The sequence below is a fragment of the Penicillium nucicola genome (assembly GCF_028828085.1).
Source record: "Penicillium nucicola strain IBT 29836 chromosome Unknown utg000010l, whole genome shotgun sequence".
NCBI lineage: Eukaryota > Fungi > Ascomycota > Eurotiomycetes > Eurotiales > Aspergillaceae > Penicillium > Penicillium nucicola.
Genome location: NW_026643134.1, coordinates 6,183,491 through 6,204,547, shown reverse-complemented (window position 1 = coordinate 6,204,547; position 21,057 = coordinate 6,183,491). Strand labels below are relative to the sequence as shown.

The 21,057-nt window shown below is 49.4% G+C and overlaps 9 protein-coding genes across 9 annotated transcripts; 5 read left to right on the top strand and 4 right to left on the bottom strand.

Moving 5' to 3' along the window:
• Positions 1 to 51: 51 nt before the first annotated feature.
• Positions 52 to 1,619, top strand: N7511_010916 (bifunctional AAA family ATPase chaperone/translocase BCS1; the record flags this gene model as incomplete). Its single annotated transcript, XM_057133293.1, has 2 exons — positions 52 to 198; positions 255 to 1,619. The coding sequence occupies 2 exons, from the start codon at positions 52 to 54 to the stop codon at positions 1,617 to 1,619; spliced, it is 1,512 nt and encodes a 503-aa protein (XP_056981281.1).
• A 210-nt stretch (positions 1,620 to 1,829) lies between these two features.
• On the top strand, positions 1,830 to 2,195 carry N7511_010915 (putative quinol monooxygenase; the record flags this gene model as incomplete). Its single annotated transcript, XM_057133292.1, has 2 exons — positions 1,830 to 1,851; positions 1,909 to 2,195. 2 exons carry the CDS (start codon positions 1,830 to 1,832, stop codon positions 2,193 to 2,195), a joined length of 309 nt encoding a protein of 102 aa, XP_056981280.1.
• A 672-nt stretch (positions 2,196 to 2,867) lies between these two features.
• N7511_010914 (uncharacterized protein) lies at positions 2,868 to 4,925 on the top strand (the record flags this gene model as incomplete). The annotated part of the gene is made up of 2 exons (XM_057133291.1): positions 2,868 to 3,619; positions 3,671 to 4,925. 2 exons carry the CDS (start codon positions 2,868 to 2,870, stop codon positions 4,923 to 4,925), a joined length of 2,007 nt encoding a protein of 668 aa, XP_056981279.1.
• Positions 4,926 to 6,537: 1,612 nt separating this feature from the next.
• Positions 6,538 to 7,329, top strand: N7511_010913 (uncharacterized protein; the record flags this gene model as incomplete). The annotated part of the gene is made up of 2 exons (XM_057133290.1): positions 6,538 to 6,615; positions 6,673 to 7,329. 2 exons carry the CDS (start codon positions 6,538 to 6,540, stop codon positions 7,327 to 7,329), a joined length of 735 nt encoding a protein of 244 aa, XP_056981278.1.
• A 471-nt stretch (positions 7,330 to 7,800) lies between these two features.
• On the bottom strand, positions 7,801 to 9,496 carry N7511_010912 (choline transporter-like family protein; the record flags this gene model as incomplete). Its single annotated transcript, XM_057133289.1, has 2 exons — positions 7,801 to 9,147; positions 9,215 to 9,496. The coding sequence occupies 2 exons, from the start codon at positions 9,494 to 9,496 to the stop codon at positions 7,801 to 7,803; spliced, it is 1,629 nt and encodes a 542-aa protein (XP_056981277.1).
• Positions 9,497 to 9,923: 427 nt separating this feature from the next.
• N7511_010911 (putative GTPase activating protein (Gyp3)) lies at positions 9,924 to 12,419 on the bottom strand (the record flags this gene model as incomplete). Its single annotated transcript, XM_057133288.1, has 1 exon — positions 9,924 to 12,419. The coding sequence occupies one exon, from the start codon at positions 12,417 to 12,419 to the stop codon at positions 9,924 to 9,926; it is 2,496 nt and encodes an 831-aa protein (XP_056981276.1).
• Positions 12,420 to 13,353: 934 nt separating this feature from the next.
• Positions 13,354 to 14,843, top strand: N7511_010910 (uncharacterized protein; the record flags this gene model as incomplete). Its single annotated transcript, XM_057133287.1, has 3 exons — positions 13,354 to 13,416; positions 13,483 to 14,101; positions 14,155 to 14,843. 3 exons carry the CDS (start codon positions 13,354 to 13,356, stop codon positions 14,841 to 14,843), a joined length of 1,371 nt encoding a protein of 456 aa, XP_056981275.1.
• A 242-nt stretch (positions 14,844 to 15,085) lies between these two features.
• Positions 15,086 to 16,886, bottom strand: N7511_010909 (cytochrome P450; the record flags this gene model as incomplete). The annotated part of the gene is made up of 5 exons (XM_057133286.1): positions 15,086 to 15,184; positions 15,247 to 16,023; positions 16,082 to 16,200; positions 16,263 to 16,503; positions 16,578 to 16,886. The coding sequence occupies 5 exons, from the start codon at positions 16,884 to 16,886 to the stop codon at positions 15,086 to 15,088; spliced, it is 1,545 nt and encodes a 514-aa protein (XP_056981274.1).
• A 1,683-nt stretch (positions 16,887 to 18,569) lies between these two features.
• sec11 (signal peptidase complex catalytic subunit SEC11) lies at positions 18,570 to 19,325 on the bottom strand (the record flags this gene model as incomplete). The annotated part of the gene is made up of 4 exons (XM_057133285.1): positions 18,570 to 18,663; positions 18,719 to 18,825; positions 18,880 to 18,916; positions 18,982 to 19,325. 4 exons carry the CDS (start codon positions 19,323 to 19,325, stop codon positions 18,570 to 18,572), a joined length of 582 nt encoding a protein of 193 aa, XP_056981273.1.
• Between the last annotated feature and the right edge of the window lie 1,732 nt (positions 19,326 to 21,057).

The following is a 21,057-nucleotide window of genomic DNA, read 5'->3' as shown; positions in this document are numbered from 1 at the left end:
GCTCCTTATCGATAATTCCTGCGATTTGCGACTCTCGCACCAACTGTTGGCATGGAGCCGAACGGAGTCTCCAGTCCTGCGCCTGCGCCCTCTGCAGGTGACTTGATTCTGCAGCAGAGGACCGAGGCGCTGCAGTCAGCGCAAAAGGGCGATGGAAGCCTGTTCTCACAGCTCACGAGCAATCCCTTGTTCACCGCGGTAGGTTATGAAATCACCGGTTTCATGTCGCTTTACTGATTTACGGCCGCTGTTAGGGCTTCGGACTCGCTGGCTTAGGAGCTGGATTGACCTTCGCGCAAAAAGGTGTCCGACATGGCGCCGCACTTCTCCGCCGCCGGATGCTGGTGGACGTCGAGATCAGCATCAAAGATGATTCTTACCCATGGTTCTTACATTGGATGACCCTCTATCAACAGTCCCAGCTCAATGCAGGCAAAGCTGCAGCGACCAAGACTGGATATATGGACCGCTTCCTCCAGAAAATCACTCCTGGCATGCGTCACCTCTCCATCCAGACGCAAAAAGTCGAGCACTCAAACGGAGCTATCCACACACATTTCTCTTTAGTCCCGGGCCCCGGCAAACACGTTCTCCGATACAAGAATGCGTTCGTATTTGTCAATCGTATGCGCGAGTCGAAGTCGCGTGATATCCAGACCGGAAAGCCCTGGGAAACAATCACACTCACCACCCTCTACTCTCAACGCCATATCTTCGAGGACCTCTTCACCGAAGCCCATGCATACGCCGCAAAATCACACGAAGGCAAGACTACCATTTATAACAGCTGGGGGACGGAGTGGAAACCATTTGGAAACCCTCGTCGGAAGCGGCCTCTGGAATCCGTTGTCCTCCAAGAAGGAGTCAAGGAACGGATCGTGGAAGACGTAGAGGATTTCATCTCAAGTTCATCCTGGTATCACGACCGTGGTATCCCATACCGACGAGGATATCTTCTATATGGTCCCCCGGGTACGGGCAAGAGTTCATTTATTCAAGCACTGGCCGGCGAATTGGACTATGACATTGCCATTCTGAACTTGAGTGAGCGCGGGTTGACTGATGACCGGTTAAACCACCTCCTCACGATTGTTCCAAACCGAACCCTTGTACTCTTGGAAGATGTGGATGCTGCATTCTCGAACCGTCGCACGCAGAGCGATGCGGATGGATACCGCGGTGCCAATGTCACTTTCTCGGGACTGCTCAATGCACTGGACGGAGTCGCGAGTGCAGAGGAACGCATTATCTTCCTCACCACCAACCACGTTGAGCGACTGGATGAAGCTTTGGTTCGACCCGGTCGTGTGGATATGACCGTTCGCCTAGGCGAGGTGACTCGCTACCAGGTTGGCTGTCTCTGGAATCGCTTCTATGAGGAGCTTGATACCGATGGGGCTTACCGCCAGATGTTCCTGGACCGGCTCCAGGAACTTGGTCTGATTGAAGATGAGGCTGGTCATAAGGCCGATCAGTCCTTGAGCACCAGTGCTGCGGCCCTGCAGGGCTTGTTTTTGTACAATAAGGGCAACATGGAGGGTGCGATCGCCATGGCGGAGGGACTGACCTACACCGTTCATACGGAGGCACTGGGCCACGACCAAGGAAAACGCGATTAAATGTACACTATGTAAATATCCAATCCCATTTATAGATATCCATTCCTCCTGTCCACAAATCAACACGTCGGGATCACCTGGGGTAAATCTCGGGGATTTTCCCCTTGACCCACCGAGTCTTTACCGACGAAATACGAATTGCAGCTATTTAAACGTCAGATCCCTGTGCCCCTCTTCCCTCCCCGCAACACAATCCCACCGATTTTCAACATGGTTTACACTATTGTCGTCCGTACGTGTTTCATCTTATACTACCGAGCGATTCTCCGCTGACGCTAACCGTCTTCAGACCTCCGCGCCAAGGCCGATGAGGAGTCCATCTCCAAGCTGAAGGCTAAGCTCGTCGAGGCCTCCAACGTTTACTCCAATGATAAGGAGACCATTTCGTGGTTCGTCATGCAGTCCGTTTTCGACAAGCAGGACTTCACCATTGTCGAGCGCTATGAGAAGGAGTCGTCCCAAGAGTACCACCTCAACAACCCTTACTGGAAGACCTTCGACCCCTACGTTATTCCTCTGCTCGAGAAAGACATGGACATGCACCGCCTGGAGGAGTTGGAGGGCTCTACTATGTAAAGAGTTTTCTGGGATATAAACTAAAGAACATGAATAAAATTTCCAATTCGCATTTCCTTACCTTATCCCTCGCATACATAAGTTAGTTGAAGGTGTGTCTTTTTTTTTCCTTCGCAAATTGTTCACGAGAATTGGAGATGCGAGTGAAAATCAGGGATTGGATCGTCGTCCTCCTATTGGTAGCGCCAATGACCACCCTGCGTCCTAGTCCCAACCTTGGGACTGACGCGCCTCTCTGGAGTCTATCCAAGATGCGAAATCGGACGTCATATCTTAGTGTCTATGCCAAACTTACATGCAGGGTAGAGTGAGCTTACTCCTCGACTTCTTCACAGCCAAAATAACCAGCCAATCTAATAGCAAAGTTACGATAATTATAGAACCCCAAAAGTCCGAACACCAATCAAGTGTCAGAGTCGAAGCGCCGCTACTGCAGAATGAAGTGCCTATCCCAGGATCACGGCCAATCACACCTATAATGAGTTAAGCGCCCACCAGACAAGCAGGGTTGTCACATAGCTCAACAAGCCGTGCTCTCTGTTTGGATTGTCGAAATGAGTCCTCTGTCGGTGTACATGGGGTATATCTCACTCGTGTTCCCTACATTCGCGCTCTGTACTTCCCTTCCATGCTGTCATATACTTCTCTGTTCAATTCTTCTAAACCGACAGAATGAGTGCTAAACCAACCCAGTTCCAACTATTTCCGCCTCCTCCTCCGGCTGAGGGCCAGAAGTCTAATAATCCATTTCGAAAGGCCGGCAAGAAAGCCGTCGTGAAAGCTGAACCGGGCTCCCCGATTCCTCTTGAAGACATTAAAGATACTGCAAAGACGGAGTCTCTGCTTTTTCAAATGATCGAAGACACTCAAATGATTCCGCCCCCTCCGCCTGGAAATGTCGAAAGATCAAGATCACCGCCCTCATTGAAGAAGACCGTCCAGAATGCAATGTCTCCACAGTCCATACACAGTCAGAGCCGTCAAGCTGGGATACCAACCGAACAAATCATGCCCTCACACAATAGCCATAGTAGCAGCAGTAGCAGCTATACAGCGACCTCCACGATCTCACCACAATCATCACAGTCGTCAGCTTCACCTATCCCTATGAGATCAATGTTCCCGCAGTTTGATCCGAGCTTGCCTGTCAATCAGCAGTCATATCAACAGCAGACGTCGAGTCAACCACAGCCTACCAAGTCTACTCGCAAGCCACCCAAGCTTACGCTCACCACGAGTAATCATATCGACCACGTTCTTGCACCAAAGACTGTGCCTGCGAGTGTACTTGACTTCCCGACTGGGTCTTGGGAGCCAGAAGAAGTACGATACTCATCTAATGAGGAGCTGATGATGCTGTGGGAGACTGCAAATGGCCAAAGGCCTGACAACTTCGTTGGTACCTTGAATCTGCGGATGACAAAGTAAGTTCGCTTCGACATCTTATAACTTTGCTGCCACTGACTTCCCTTAAGAACAGGACCTGCTACGTTCATGCTTGGCAACTCTCAGCAGCCGTTCTATACTCTGCAGACATATTCCACCGACGAGATTTCCCTTAGCAGAAGTGACCCATCAAGACCAAACAACGATGTCCCCATCATGATGATGAGCCTGGAAGATCGTATTCGCCGCGAACATCCCAACGATGGTCTTGTCACTCTCCTTTTCTCACGACTAGCTGCCATGCTCGCCATTGAGCAAGCAGAAGAAGTCAGTAGGCAACATCATTTGGGGCCATCTGAGGCATCTGAGGTTGAAACCGATGCTTTGAAACGAGCCGCAGCGCAAGAGTCATGCCGACTCTCCTGGAACCGCCATCAACGCCTCTACGAATTGAGACACCCTTGCCTGTCGAGACGCCAGCCATCAGCTCTGGTCGGTGCAGCTGGTATTCCACTATCTCCAGTGCGCTCTCAGTCCCCGGGAATGGTTCATATAACAGTCTCTGCGCCATCAAGCGATAGCTCACTGCACCAGCCACCAACAATCATAGTAACCGGCCCAGTCTCATCTACGGCAATGGAAGCTGCACAGCAAGCCGCAAATCCCAGAACATCAACACTCCCAGTAACAGATCTGGATGAACCACTCGCCTCCCTAGACTTTGGCACAAGAACACTGCGCATCTCCCCAGCAGCTGTGCAAGCCACAATACCCTCCCTCTATGCAATCGACTCTCTCGTCGCAGCAATTCTCGCAGTCGCCGTCTCAGACGAAGCTACGAACCCTATCTTGGCAGATATGGTCCTTGGCTCACCCGAACCACCGCGACCAACTACATCTCACACGGTCGCATCGCACTCCATGCCTGTCTTCCAGGGCAAGTTAGTCACGACACTCGCAGAGCGTGACGACACCGCCGAGAGTATATTCCTAGCATCGCAGATCAACTCTGCGCAGAAAAAGGCCAAGGAAGCTTCAGATCAAACTGGGCTATTCGCATTCTGGAAGAAGTCTTCTTCGGCGCCGAAATCGCAGGCTGGTGGCCGTGGCAAGAAGAAGGATAAGAATCAACAAATTGTTGTTGAGGAGTTTGATCTTGAAAAATATGGAAGGTATGGAGGGGGGACACGCGAGGGCAAGAAATTACCGGGGATTACGCGCGGTATCCTGGGGATTTTGTTCTTTGGTCTTGATCTTGTTGTCAAGGGGTTGACGCTTATTGTCAAGATTTTGGCTTGGTTGTTAGTTAATGCGACGCGGTGCGTCACCAGTGAGAAGTTTTGATCTGGGCCTGGACTGAGATGTTCTTGTTTTGTTATTATTGTTGCTTTCACGATTTATAGCTTGGTTTCCTTGGTATGTTGACAGTGTTGAGATGGTTTACGACGGTGCTTATACCCAATTTAATGTTTTTCTCGCTACGTTCTGGAGTAACCTATGTGGTCGTAACCAAATATATATCTTAACCTCGGAGTATCGGTACAACTCCCTCTTGAACACGCAGCAGTACCGAATAAGATAGGACCCTCTATTTTGATTCTACGAGCCTAAAAAGCATCGGACTTTTTGACATATCATGTTTGGCAAGATGGACGTTACCGCGTCGCTGCAGGAGATGCTCCCATTGCATTCAACACCTTGATCAGTCTCAATTTATTTGCCATTGCAACGCGAGAAAGCTTCGATTCCAAAGCAATTGCGGATCATTGGGGCCTCAATGAATGGTATCTTCGAACTGTGCGAGTGAAACCTACCATGACCAAATTCTATGATCGTCTAGAAAGATGGACCAGGAGTAAAAATTATGTTTTGGGTTATAAAACATTCTATTATGATTTCTCTCCTGATTTGGGTTTTCTAATAAGTGGCCTCTTTAGCTCAGTGGTAGAGCGCCGTACTCGTAATACGGAGGTCATCGGATCAATCCCGATAGGAGGCACTTATTTTTTAGCAGTTTTGCATTACTTCGCATACTATACCGGGCAACCGAGATAGATCTATGAATTATAATAAACTGCAAGATGAACTCTTTTTTTGTCTTTGCTGTTAGCTGACCATGATCGGGTTTTCAATGAAGGGTTCAAGGATAAACGGCCTCCTTGAGTGCCTGTTGATCATTCCCGCCGACTTGGCTTAGTTACACCATCGCCACACGAAGATCCATTGCTGTTTGATGTCCAATTCGAGAGGGGACTTGGTTTAATTTTTAGCACAAAAATATGTTGACTCCAAGTGAACGTGTCAAAGTCAGTGTCAACTATACAAAATTTCACGTGTGGATCGATGCACGGGGATGGGACAGCCCTAAGCTGCCCCCATAATAAGAACAATACATGTCTCCTGCTCATGCAAAGGAGACCCAACTTGATACCACTGTACAACAGAAGAGCGACGATCAGAATAAAACCTAATGGAACAAGATTTTTATCGCTTGGGTCGACATTCCCCGGAGTTTAAGGGTCACTAGGGATACCAAGGGAAGAGCGACAGGGTCATGGCAACTGGCACATTCTTGTGTCATTCCAAGACAACGACAGGGTACCTGTGTGCGCATGAACCTGTAAAATCAGTCGAAAAATGCCAACCAAAGCTTGACCTCCCAGTAAAAACACCAACCCTATATCGGGTACAATCCACCAGGAGAATGCCTGAACGTCATCACTTCATTCACGCCCACCTTTGAGGGATCAAGGGGTGCCATTCACAAGTAATTGTTTACGGTGTGTGCTCATGGCCATGGAAACCTCATTCTATTTAAAGGGTTACCGATATCTCGAGGCCGCCGTCCTGAATAGTGTGTTCTATCCACCTTCTCCATTCTCCCAAGCCAGACTAGACTGCTAGTAATCCTATCCCCAGACATATCTCAACCTTACATTCAAGAGTCATCATCAAAATGCGTCACTTCATCACCGCTTCAGTTCTCATCGGCGCCGCAGCTGCCCAATCCGCCAGTGACATTATGTCCTGTGTCGTGAGTACATCCGCAACAAAGCAAACACAGTACTCCAAACCCTAACGAACAATTCAGGAATCCGCCATTGGCAACGCCGACACCTCTTCATTCACCGACTGCGACGGCAAGACCGCGCAAGAGTGCGCCTGCAGCAACAGCGACGAGTTCGCCAGCCTGAGCAGCTCAACAGACGCATGCTCCGGCATCGACCTCAGCACACTGACTGACAGCCTCTGCCCCGCCACCTCCAGCCGCGTGGCTACTCCCTTCCGCCATGCAGGCGCACCCATGGAGCGCGTGGCGGCTCCCAACGCCCACACGAACATGAACAGCAAGCGCGCCTACGCGCCCGCCGAGCCAGCCATGCCCCGTGTCGTCTACGTGACCGAGACCCGCACCGAGTGCAGCTGCAAGGCCACGCCTGCCCCCAACGCCCACATGGCTCATATCTCGCAGATCCCCGTCCAGGTCCCTGCCAGCTCGAGCATGGGCGCCATGATGGCTGCTTCGTCCGGCGCTGTGCCTTCTTCTGCTTCTTATTCCCACGGCATGATGGTTAACGCGGCTTCTTCGTCGGCTGTCTTTGGATCACAGGCCTCGCCTTCACCTTCTGGTGTTGATGCCAACCGCTTCAACTCTTTCCAGGGTGTCGGTGCTAAGAGTGTTTCTGTTCACGGTGGTGTTGCTGCTGTTGGTGTTGCTGCCGTTATGGCTCTTATGGCTGCCTTGTAAGGATGATGTTTCTTTTGGGATGTGGTTAGGCTTCTTTTGGGTTTGGGATTGATAGGGTTTTTGGGAGTTTATATTGGAGTCTTTTTTGGTAAACTTTGGATTAGTTTATTTGCTCAGATTGTCTTGTAATGATACATGAAATATGCCTAGTACTTGGTGCAATGTAAGCCAGCTAAGAACGAGTGCGTCTGCAGAGTAACCCTCATGCTCGAGAACAAAATTTCTTTTTTCACCGGTCCAATACATAACACAATAGGGAAATTGGATGTTCAACAACTATTATCAGTTCTGACCCAGGGACGCATTAAATGCGTAACATGATGTTTCTCGTTCAATTGTCCATTTATTACATTACACTTTGATTAAGTACTCACGGGTCATGGTCATGTCCATACATAAGCAGTGACCGTCATATAAAGTTCGTATTGTTGTCCTTTTGATCCGTCAACAAGGGTCTTTCTCATACGCTCCTCATGCGTGAACCGCCTGCTGCACCTGAGGGTAAAGCTCAACAAGCTTGTAGTAGATCTCAGGGTGATCATTGATCATAACCTGAGGATCCCAGCCCATAGCGACAAAGATAGTCTCGACACCACTCCCAATCGGCGTCATGAAGACCTGACAGATCTGCAAACCAATCAAGAATGCAAACGCCATGATGACAGCAGTGAAGTCGCCATCATTGTTGTATGCGGGCTTGGTGAACTGCAGATACAAATAAGCCAGTAAAGCGCAGACATAAGCGACGAATGTGGAGCCCATGGTCAACACCGGGCCCATAAGGCAATCCTGCACGAGGGCATCGATGCCCCGATCACGCATCATTTTCCAGGTATCCTTCGCGGCAGGGATGTAGGGCTTGCCGTACAATGCAATATGACAGAAGGCATATCGATTAAATAGCGTAACGAGCCAGTCTAGGAGCGAAATGAAGCATCCCAACACCCACATGGCAATACTGCCAATAAGATTCCCTTGTTGGGCTTCATGACGCTGGGCAATTGAACATGCCTGACGCAGCATCTGGACAAATGCAATGATCAGACTTCCTAGACTGATACTGCCAAACGAGTAAGTTGTCGCACGTCGGAATGCGCCACGGGTCGAGCCCTTGGGCATACCGCCGGCAGACTTGCTCCAGAAGTACCACGATCCATACACGCCAGCGATGGTAGTGTGCACGGTATTCTTGATCCACTCGCTGAGCCAGTACATGGCAAAAGTCACATAGACAACCAGACCAATGACCTTAGCTGTGCTGCACCCACCATTGGCACATGAAGGATTAGTACCGGAGGAGTCGGGCTCGTAGGCGACATAGATCGAGACAAGAGTCACAGAGAACCAGGCTGAGAATGCGACAGTGACAATGCCACCCAAGGCACTGACGAGGAAAATGTGACCATATCCACGCGCCACGTCCATGGCGGTTTGCAACATGAATGCCGTAAAGGGGATGCGCGGGATCCAGCTGATGAAACATATGATTGCGAAAACGCCGAAGAGCAGGAACACGATTCCACCTCCATACTGCTTGCGCGCGATGTAGTAGATGCCGGTTGCGAGAGCGAAAACGATGTTCAAAATGCCGGTCGCCCAGATGAATGTTTTGGTAAAGTACCTCGCGCCCATGAAGTAAAGCCAGGATAAGACGAGGGCAACGACGAGCACGAAGACGAAGAGGACGAGTGTGTTGGTATCTAGGGAGAAATCATTGCTCGAGCCGTAGATGCCTCCTCCATTGAAGCCCTTGTTGGTCGCATACTTGTGGATTGTAATTCCAGATACAGCGGCGTATCCCAGGAAAACTGCGATCAGCTATACAGTAGATTGTCAGTTCTGGGGTCTATATGAGAGTTCAGAGCTGCGATCGCAACCAACATACCAAGAGACCAGCCCACAGATCGTTCCATTTGGGCTTCTCGATCTTAAATGCGTCATCAAAGTTGTATCCCGACTGCGGCATATTTTGCTGGTACTGCGGGGGAGGTTTAGGCTCAGCTGCAGGCTGTTGATAGCCTGGTTGCTGGTAGCCCGCAGGCTGCTGGTACTGGGGCTGCTGGTAATTGCCATTTTCCTGTCCATTGTAGTTGTATCCCGGTTGGGGCTGGCCCTGCTGGCCGACGCCCTCACCGGTGTTGTAATAGCTAGCAGCCTGTCCACTCATGTCTGCAAGCTGTAGATAATCACCAAGAAGAGGAAAATGAAGATCACAGTGCGCAAAAAGAAAAGTTGGGGAAGCAAGGGGCAGGTTTTAATCATGACGACATCTCATGGATGCTCTTGGGAGCAACGAACCGCGATCGCCAATGATCAGCCTTGTAGGGTTTGCGATCGATAGTTCCAATGAAACCTCAATTTTCAGCTTTGCCAAGCTGCCAAGTTGCCAACTGGGTTGCCTGCTTGGCAATCTTTGTTTCTTTAACTTTTTTATGTACAAAAATCTTGTAGGCCTTTCGAATAAAAAACCCCTTTCCCTTCCAAATGTTCGCCTCGAAGCACCGAAAATGCAACTCCAGATGGGCCACGCTTAGCCCATGATTATAATTACAAAAAGAAAATTAGTGAGATGGACCGAGTGAGCAAGGGTCCACTCAACGGAATGTGTGTTGTTTCAAGTGCCGCCAGGAACCTACGACTCGGTGTTCAATGCCTGGGGTTGGAGTACGTGCTCGCCCTGCGAAGTCGTCTGTCGCGGGATGCAGATGGCCTTTGGCGAAGGCGACCGACCGTCGCAGCTTCTCTTCGCGGACAGCAACCCGGCGTTGAGCGCGGAGCTCTTCAATGCGACCTTGGCCAACTCGGTGTCGACGAATAAAGCATTCATCCATGAGCGCGTTGGCATCCAGCAGTTTCTTGGGGACGGTCTGAACGACCTGGAATGCCTCCATGGGGTCTGTCACGCTCAAAATGTCACGTTCACAGGCTTTAAAGATGGCCAACGAGACACGGAAAAAGGTCTTCGACCCCTCGTAGAAGAACACGTCCCAGACCCGGAGTGTAGTTTCCAGGGGCAATGTCCCGATGAAGACTGACATAAGCCAGTTGGTCAGTCCAAGGGTGATATCTGGCAGCCGAGAGTTGACTGTCAAAGGAGGCATCTTGCCCCGTCCTGACGGGGTACCTCCCATTGCAGCGATCTTCGAGTATATTCCCGGCATTGTATCCCGAAGCAGTACCATGAGAATCCAGAGGTCAATGTTCGCACCTTCCAGACTAATCTCGTGGGTTCCAGGCAAGTAATCCGAAGCGATGATATGTAGCATCCAGAATGCTTTTTCTTCGGGCAGGAACAGAAGGAGCATACCGGTGATGAAATTAAGAGACTGAGTGTATCCGATTTTGGAATTATGCAACGAGAAGGCATACAGCACTCGGCGCAGGGACTGGATCATTTGTGTCTCTGTGGTGACATTAGAGTAAATGGGGTTACTGCTCCCAGAGTTCTCCGTTTGTTCGGGCATCTCCGGTTTGAAGTGAAGATTGTCGGGAAATGTGCGATGAAGGTCACGCTCAATGTGCTCCTTGTCGTCATTGCTCGGCGAATTCATCGCACGCTCCACAAGTGTATCGTAATGGCCCATGTTTTGGTTCAGATGCTCGTACCCGCCGGCATAAAAGAACCAAGCCGCACCTCGGTATTCTGGAGGAATGCCTTTGCGCACAAATCGCTTCACCTTGGACGACTGCGGTGGGAAATTGATCGGTTCTACCGTTGGCAGCCCGTGTTCCTTGAGCATCTCGATCCATTTTAATCTCCGATGTTCCACATGGCTTGAATAAGTACCTTTCCAGGCCTCATGCTCATTTAAGGTCACGTATTGGGTTGCTTTCCGGAACCCATATTCGTCCCGAGGGCCAATCCCAGGCAAGAACCGAGGAGGTACTAATCCTGGGATAAACACCTTCGAGGGCTGTCGTTGATGTGCAGGCGGAGCTTCAGGTACCGGAGATTCAGGCTGAGTTAGATCTGATGTCGGAGACTCTGGTGTGATGGGGCCCAATGACGTGGGTTCCGGGAATTCCAGTAGCGCAGGTTCAAGAGGCGTGAAGTCAGGTGGGGATTCTGGAAGAACAGGTTGTAAGGGTGTCGGTTCCGAGTATGTCAAGTTGGGCAAGAAAGTCAAATCTTGCAACACGGGCTCGAGGTCTGTGGCTCTGGGTGTTGATTCGGGCAATGGGGACACCATTGGGATTTCGTCCAACTGTGTAAAGCTTGGTGACACATCATCCAGTGGTGCATCGCGTGACGGAGGGGGCGTTATTGATGGCGCTTTACTTTCCGTATGAGATTTTGGTGAGGGGGGCTCTTCGGTCACATCGCTGAAGCCATCGAGATACATAGAGATCGCGTCTTCAACACTCATTCCACTATCGATCCCATAAGGCGCGTCCGGGGTGTCCGGCGACAGATCTGTAAAAGAGCTGCTCTTGGTCAAGACACTGCTGCGTTCTGTTCCGCTAGCCTGCTCAGTACTGGAGCGCGATGTTTCGCCTGATGTAATGCTTGAACGGGCTGCGTTTTCATCAGCAGGCCCATTAATCGGGAATCGTGGACGAGGCAAGTCTTGAGGCCCAAGTTCCTGTGGGCGACGCTCCATAGATTCCTGCGTCCGCGGTCTACGCGTGTTCGCTCGGGACGTTGACATAGATATGCGGAGTCCACCTCGACTCGGCGGAGCATTACGGTAATTAGGTCGGTCAAATTCGCCGTCTCGAGAGGTCCAGTTCGGAGGATGGGTCTCGGGTGTAGCATGGACAGCAGGGCGAGCTGTAGATCGGGGAGTTTTCCATTCGTCTCTACCCGGCGGGGCGCCTAAACTTGGTGAAGTCGGCGGCCATTGGTTCTCATGATTCGGAAGGCGTAACCGTGGGAGAGGAGAACGCGAACGTGGGTCCGGTGTATGATACGGAGGACGATGTGGAGAGTGGGGAGAGCGAGTCGACCCTCTTGGGGTTGATTTTGAAGGTCGCGCGCGCGGATCAATCGTTAAAGAATCCAACCGCGGTGGAAGGGGTACTCTGCGCCGGCCGGGCAGATCAAATTCAGCCGGAGGCGGATATCGAGAGTTTGCGTTTTCTGTGACCATGGCCACGACTTAGCACCCAGAGCCCGCTGGACATTGATTATCGTGACTGAAGAGGAATCTGCGAAAGAGTGGTCCAAGACCATGGGCGGCTATTTGGAAATCGAAACGTTGGCAGAAGGAGATAGAGCCGGCGCGTACTCCGGGTGAGAATGTAACGAAAGAGAGCTCACAAAGAGTCGAAACGAGCGAATAGGAATGTAACGAGGGAGCGTAATTGGCGAATTCCGGAGGGGGAGGGAGAAGACAGCCTGCCAGAGGACTATGGGAAAAAAGAAAAGAAGGGTGAAGTTGAGACAAAATCAACACGCCCTGATTGGGTCTAGTGTCATGTGACGTAATAATCCAAGGGGTTCAGCAGATGGGAGTGAAGAGGGATATTTAAGTAATGACTATCAGGTCTGTAGATGATGAGATAACTTGCTATATAGACATATACGAGTCTACAGTACAGATAAAAGGATCTCGACTTCTAACATAAGCGCTGACAATCGATAGATCACATCTATAGCGAACCACGGCTACACGGCGATCTGCGATCTACTGTACAGTACTGTAAAGCCCCTGAAAGGTTTCTAGAAAATCTCCCCCCGTTGGGCTCCAGTCTAACCGTCGACGATCCCGCTGTTTCCAGACTTTAAATTGAACCAACTAGAAGTCTCATATCATATCAGAAGATCAGAATATCAGAAGATCCAAAAAGAAAGTATGGAATGTTCGTTTTCGGCCTCCCGGATCGGACATATCATGTCAGCCATTCCGCACCGCTGAACTTAATCATGGGGAATATCATTTCTATCACTTTTTCCCCCGTACGTTTGCATCGTTCAGACGGTTTCCGGATATCTCCAATGCTTAGTACTTATGGGTCGAGGTGTGCCAGCTGCAGCTGCTGCAGTTCATTATTGACCTGTACCAATGAGCCCAGTTGCCCAACATGGCCATTGTCGACCCGGCGACCAGATCTGCAGCGCACATTCGTCCCAGTAGCTGGGCCGATGTAAGTACTGTATTATTCCTTGTCCCCTGCAGTCAGCGGCTACTAACTTCCTCTCTCTCTTAATAGGGCCTTCGGGGAATCGCCGCTCTATTCGTAGTTGCAAGCCATGTCTGTCTTTCCTTTGCGACGTATTTGATTCCGCCATCTTTCTCGGAAACTGGAACATCAATTCTATTCCAGCGTCCATTTTTCCGATTGGTGATTCAGGGTCAGGCGTGGGTAGCCATATTTATGGTACTACTGGGATTTGTGAATGCCCTCAAGCCACTCCAGCTAGCCCGCCGTGGGGCTACTTCCGATGCCCTCAGCGCCCTATCGACTGGTGCCTTTCGGCGCAAGGGGAGGCTTGTCTTCCCCGCAGCCCTTATGACATTTCTTGCTTGGCTCTTGTGTCAGTTTGGGGTGTTCCAATTGGCTCGCCAGGTAGATGCATACTGGTTGCGGGCAACAAGTCCGAAACCAAGCTCTTCTTTGCTCACGGCCGTCGTTGATCTAGTTCGAGAAGTCACTGGCACTTGGTTCTATGGGGAGAATGCCTACGATCAACCACAATGGGCGTTGAAACATCTTTTCCGTGGCTCGTTATATGTCTTCATGACAATGCTGGCCTTGGTGAATACCACGCCACTGTTTCGCATTTGCGCCCAAATGGTTCTCTACGCCTATGCTTGGATCACGCTTGATGGTAAATGTCGCATTATTCCCAATCAATATTCAATGCTGACAAATAATGTACAGGGGCTGTCGGTACCAACATCTTCGCTGGAATGATAATGGCCGAAATGTCATTTTACAACCTGTCTGCTCTTCAGCCCCGCCTGTTGTTTAGAGCCCTTCCCTATGGACTCGTCACACTAGGCTTATACATCTGCTCCTATCCCGATGAGTACTCAAACCAAACGGAATGGTCTTCTCAGCTCGCATCCCTAGCCCAGACCATCTTTCCGAAAGATGCCAATGTTAGCAGATACTATGCCAGTCTAGGAGCACAGATGATCTGCCTCGGCGTGATGCTGTCGCCCTTCTTACGACGGATACTCTCCCACCCGAGTCTTTTATGGCTTGGATCAATCAGTTTCCCGCTCTATCTGATACACGGGCCTCTCATGCGCTCTGTGTTGGTCTATCTTGTCTACTTGCCCATGTCAATCGGCTTCAAGCCAAGTTTGCTATCAGATGGTACCGTTAATCCGGAGTCCTATATTCCTACTCCGAGCCCATTCCGACTGGCTGTGATTCTGGTTATATTCTTTGTATTCTTGCTCTATGTTGTTCAACAGTGGACAAAATATGTTGAGCCGAAGATGGCCGCATTGACGAATGCTTTCGAGAAATTCTCCAGATTGTGGGGGAAAAATGGGACATGGGCTTTCCGGGGAAATGGTACCTTATTGCCTGTCAATTCTAACAAAGAAATCAAGGCATGACAATTTGGCCTTACTTTGCTATTAATTAGCGTGTCATTTATATGCAAGATAGGCATTGGGCCGGAAGTAGTTGGCGATGACCAGCACATGTCTACATTTCCATCACAATACATAATTTTCGAGAGTTTTCAAATGATGTGCTCGTGAGATGTACAGGAATTTACGTGTGCAATGCACTGATCCGTTAAGCGACAAAGTGATGTATATCTCCGATGCCCGTGGACGATGTGACCTCGCCAATTTCACCTGGCCGTGCGGCCCAATCTCACATCCATATTCTTTTGCCTCACAAACCATGCATTAAAAGTCTCCCAATCAGCATCGGGATTCTTCAACTTAATCTAAAATCCAGTTAGACAACTCACATATTTCATATAGATTCATATAGGAAGGGTCCGCTCACCGTATAACTCAAAAGAAGAGACGGGATCAGCTTGTAAATCTCTAACAAGCTAACATTTTTCCCAATGCAAGTCCTGGGCCCTGCTCCAAACGTAAAGGTCGCTCGCAGCATTCTCTGTCTCCTGCCGTGAAATACCTCCTCCGTCTCGCCCTCCATTTTCAGCCACCGCTGGGGAATAAATGCCTCCACATCATCCCCGAAGACTTGGTGCCGATGTACAATCCATGGATTAGCCCCAACAATCGTTCCAGCAGGTAAGAACGGACCCCCATCAGGAAGTTGAAGACCATTAGCTGGAACAATCCGTTCAAGCATTAGTCCCACGGCGGGATGTAAACGAAGAGCTTCTTTGATGACTGCATCTAGGTAAGGGAGTTGTTCTTGGCTTTGTTTCCATGAAACGGGCAACGAGATTCTCTTTTCTGTGAAGGCGTTGGTGAGTTCTTCGTTTAGATTCTTGTATACTTCGGGGTTCTTGAGAGTATAGTAGAGGATTGCGCGTAGGGAGATGGCTGTTGTGTCTGAGCCTGCGTTCATATTGCTGACGGTGTACGAGAAGACTTGGTTGTCGTTGACTATGTTTGGATATTCGGCTTTTGCTTCTAGGAAGCGGGCAAGGAAGTCTTTGTGTGGAGATGAAGATGGACCTCTCATCTGAAGCCTTTCATCGAGTCGTGCGCGTGCAAAACGAGCCACTGCCCCTGTCGAGCCTCGCCCGAAGAGGTTCTTCAAGGGATTTTTGATAAAAAGATAGTCAAGCCATGGAATCTGACCGATCTAGATTATTGGGCCTTTGTTAGCTCTTGTCTGATATCTGTTAAACGATTCTGGTTACCTTGCCGGAATAATCAAGCATATGTTCCAAAGCGACAATAATCCCATCCACATCTCCCCCCTTGTCAAGAAAGCCAAGCGGCTTACTGAAAGTCAACTCGCCAATGACATCAAATGCATCTATAACCATTGAGTTAGTTGATCACAAGCCTCTGAGTTTTGGCCCAAAACAAAAAACCTACAATACTGCAACCAAGCAGCGATATCACAAACACTGCCCGATTCCACAAACCCATCCAACTTCTTAAACAACGTTGATATGGTCTTATCAACAAACGGTTCAAATTCAGTGAGCGTACTCATAGAATAAGCCGAGGAGATAGGCCGTTTGATAGCAGCATGAAACTCTTCATCCGTTGTAGTAAAGAGCGTAGGCGTCGGTCTTCCCTTTGCTAGTTGTTGTTGAACGCAATAGAAATCTGTCTGAAGATGAAGTCAGCAGAGGAACCAACATTCAAGAATACCTTGATGAACGATTCTGAGCAGTATTCACATACCTTTTGGTAACCTTTATTAATACCATAAATCATCTTCAAAGCATCCAAATTCCGCACGCTGATCACATTCGGACCCAGTCGGACATAATCCCCATGTTCCTGATGCAGTTTATAGAGTGTTACTTCTGCGTGTCCTTTGGCAACATTGATGAATCTCCAGATATTAGAGAATTTGGCCAAGAATGGTCCCGGGATAGAAGATGCTCCGGGTGTGAGATAGTTCCTTGTTAAGTGAAGTATAACAGCCAGAAAAAGGATGACTGGAAGGTGCTGCACTAGGAAGGTCAACGTGTCTGATATCACGGCCATGATTGAAGTGGAGTCTCTCGTATCTAACAAGAGGCATTGTGCTTTGCTCTTATACTGCCTCTGGTCCCGAGGGTTGAGCACCCCCAAAGCACTCTGGGGTAAATGCGGGGAAGTATGAACGGATCATTCCGCCCTGACTGGATTTTCTGTTCGCGTCTATTTGGGGGAATTGGTAATAGGTGATGGTATTCACGAGCAAGGAAGTTGGGTAAATCGTTTGTGTCCGGGGTCTAGAAAGAAAGGTACAGAACCCTGAGTGAGTTCTCGACACCCTATTCTAGGTATTTAATATCTTATCTATGCCATTAGCCGCTCAGACATCACGAAATGCGTCTTTTCTCCCGGAATCAACCCGCGCGGAGGCGCGGAGACTATCCCAATATCCCATGCCACTTCCACAAGATACATATCGCTCTACAGCCAAGCTACCCCAAGAAAAAAAAATCTCAAATGAATGTTTCGCTTTGAAAGTGCAATAATAAAATGACAGCGTGTAATTCGTAAGCCATGGCATAAATACCATACTTGACCCGTCCCGCGGTGCAGCGTGTAGCGACCAAGACAGGATTCCGACATGCATACATAATTCCGCGTCCAACTAAGGAGCGCCGCAGCTCAATGTGCGGGCGATCAAAGCACCCTTGTACTAGCAAGCATGCTTCCGAGTCCATTCGCGCGCAACCTCTTCATAGCCCGCCCGGTCGACTTTGTATTGCTCAGCGATCCTCGCCTCGATGGCATCATCAGGCATAGGTTCAGCCAGTAGCTGTCGAGCGAACTGGAGAACAGCTGAGATCTTGGAGCTGGGTTTCCACTCATCTGCCCGTAGCATGCCAAGGCACATGCTCCCCTTGTCATCGTTTGTCACGTTTGGGTGGTAAATTTTCGTGGCGAAGGAGACGGTTGGTGGCTTGAAGGGGTACTCGATCGGCAGGGAGAGCTTGACTAGGAACTTTCCATTCTGTGTTGTCCGAATCAGGGGTTAGCGAAATTGCTGGCATGGTTGGAACTGGACGCTCGCGGGGCACCCCCTTCCTCAAGAGACTGGTTGTGGACAGGGAACGTGTCTTGACGGATAGTGTTTTTTGGAAGCTAGAATTCGAGGTTGACATACGCAGAAGGGCGATTTCTCCGGGCCTTCCATGTGGACCATCCACTCGTACAGGTTGGCTTCGTCGGCGAGCTTGACCGTGATCCCCGCGGGAGGGGATTCGGTGAGCTCGGCTAGCTCCTGTGGTTGACAGTAAGAGTTAGACGGCTGGCAAATATCGATATCCAGGGGTCCATCCCAGGCCCATACCTTGGCTATGCGCTTCTGGCTGCCCATTTTAATGTCAAATGTGGAATCTGGCGGGGTGTGGGTGCGGGGAGGTGAGGGAAATCGCAAATCAACGCGTCAATGCCACTCGAAAGTTCAAGGCTAAGATCAAACAGGATATGAACAGAACGACTAGGATAAGGCTGTGATTCAAGTGGCCATTGGCTTCGGTTCCGAGCTAGAAGCTCTGAGTGGGGAGGCAAAGACGTCAGTCCCCGATAGGCAATCAACAAGTTTAGCAGCGCTCAGTCATTTATATGTGAGGACTACCTTGTAAGGATACCCTACGATGCCTAGGTCCGAATCTGGAGTAGTTTTGCTGGAGTTTCCAATCTATCTGCGCATTTTGTATTTTCTGGAATCCATCACTCTCGCTGAAGCATGACCATTAGGCCCATTAATCCAAGCATGACCGTCTTGAGCCAAGGGTGTTCAGATAGCATAATGGTTACATATCCTCTGTTCCTCTCTGTTAGTCGTATATCCTCAAGATAGGTCCAGGAGAATCACTTACACCATGGGAATATATCCACGCACACTGCCCACAATATCTTCCTGGCGGTTGAGGTGATCTTGGTCCTGGGCGTAAAGTTCGACATCGTCGGCAAGGTTGTTGTCACCCTGGGTGTGGATTGTTAGCTGATGTAGCAAGTCAAACGGGTCGCGTTTGCCTACCTTGGTAAGGAGCATGTGAGTATCGGGTGCCGTGTCCCTAGAAGTTGACATTAGCTCAAAGAACCTCCGTATATGATATTCAAGGGTATCGGATGGGCGTACACTGTGATTTCCTTCACCTTCCTGGCATTCACGCGTCCTTCGACCTCGGGGAATGTCCGCACCACGCGGTGAACAATGGGGATGTCCTTGCCCCGGACATTATAGACAACAACCTCTCCAATCTCCGCGCGAGGGCTTCGGTTCCACAAGAACAGTAGGTCACCACGCTGGAAGGCCGGTTCCATTGATCCAGACAACACGACGACGATTGGTGAGCTAGACGCAGAGGCGACAGATAGGCCCTTCCATAGCATAAAGGCTGTAGATAGCACTAGCGCAAAGTTCAAGGCTTGTGCAATTGAGTGTCGGGCGTTTGCCATGGTGGAGGAGAGGGAAGATAGCATGACGGGCGGTTCGTGGTCGAAGATGTGGTGGGTAAAGCCGTTCGATAAGCTATTGTCGATTAGTATTTTCCATGGAAGATCCCACAGGGGTGTCAGATAGAAAAAGATCGGGTCATACTTATTGATGGCCAGCTGTGCTGGTCAAGCTGTGCTGGTCGAGCTGTGTTTTGATGCGGAGAGGTGTCCTGACTGAGATCGGCTTGGCGTTGCAGATCTCCGCTTTCCGCCCTTGTATACAATGCCGCTGTCAAATGCAAGTTTCATGACTCAAGTATGAGCCATGGATCAGGATAGGAATCTGGACGAGAAACATGGTCCTATTCAATAGCCCAGTATTGTAGTATGTGAGATCTCTCACAAATTAGACAGATGAAACTACACCATTAGTGCTTGCATTGGTCGCATTCTATCTACTCAAGTAGTATGAGTGTGGGGATAAGGTTGCTTAAAATTATGATTTCTATTGCTTACACTACACAAAAGCAGGACCAAAATGCTTGTTTATATGATTGTTGCGTGTTCCACTGTTTTGATATTGTGAAGGGCTTGTAAATGTCTACAGTATATCTGAACACTCAATTGATGGATTCCAGCGAATCACAAATCTAATGATAATTTGAAAGTTGAATTGCCCAGATAGAGACTGGCTGTGGCCACAAAGTCGTCATGTCTTGTCCAAAGCCCATGATGAGCCGATCGATTCCTATATAAAACGGATCGATGTAGATCATCCGCTAAGCCGCGAGACAAGTTTATGTGATGAGATGATGAAATCTCTTACCTTGAAATACTGTAACGTTAAATCACAACATATGTGGTTGCCCTGCGGAAATTGAGGGACTATCTAATAAATCGGCATGTTTCGCACCGGAGCCTAACCACACTGTCATATAAGATAAAATGACTGGTCTGTTTCACATTGGCGCAGAATGTGTGACCCCTTTTACTTTTCTCACAGCTCAAGGTACTCTAGAGCTGCATTACAATAGCGGAAAACAATAATTGTCGATCGATGCATGAGTTCATCGAAAGGGCACTTTGGCTCGGGTGCGGGTATGCTTGGTTGTTCGGCTTGTACTAGTAGTTAGTGCTCAACGCATCCATTATAGCAGTTTCCCTGTGGATCACTTACAGATTGTTGCAGCTAGAAAAAAGAAACTGACATCATTGGTTGATCATTTCTTATCCAGATCAAGTTCCATTTTCTATGAAAAAGTTCATTCGGAGGGGCACGGGGAACTAGCTTGAACACCTTAAGGAATGCTCAAGCTAGCTATCCCTGTCAACTGAGGTCATTAGACAGGGTCCGGTGGGCTCAAATAAGTAGCTTTGTCTTGGCAAGATAGACGCCAACTTAGTACAAAATATGCAGGGCCCAAGAGGTAGATCTGAGCAAGAACACACCAGGCCAACAAGCATAAAAGTTCCTCAATAGTACCATCTTTCAGTAGCTACAGCAAGCGATCGGCAGATCACAAGCGAATAATCCCCGACACCTTTCCAGGCGACTGACGCGTACTAATAAGGAGCTGGCATCGAACAACTCCACAAGTTGCAAGGGGGCATTCCAAAGGGTAAGGTTTCCATAATAATGTCCGACTAGGAACATTGGCGTAACATGATAAAAGCAGAAATCCCACCCCAGATAAAGTGTCCAACGTGAGATAATTCGGGCTCATGACATATTCTCTATATCAAGCCAACAATCTCTCCCTCTCCTATGAGATTCCTG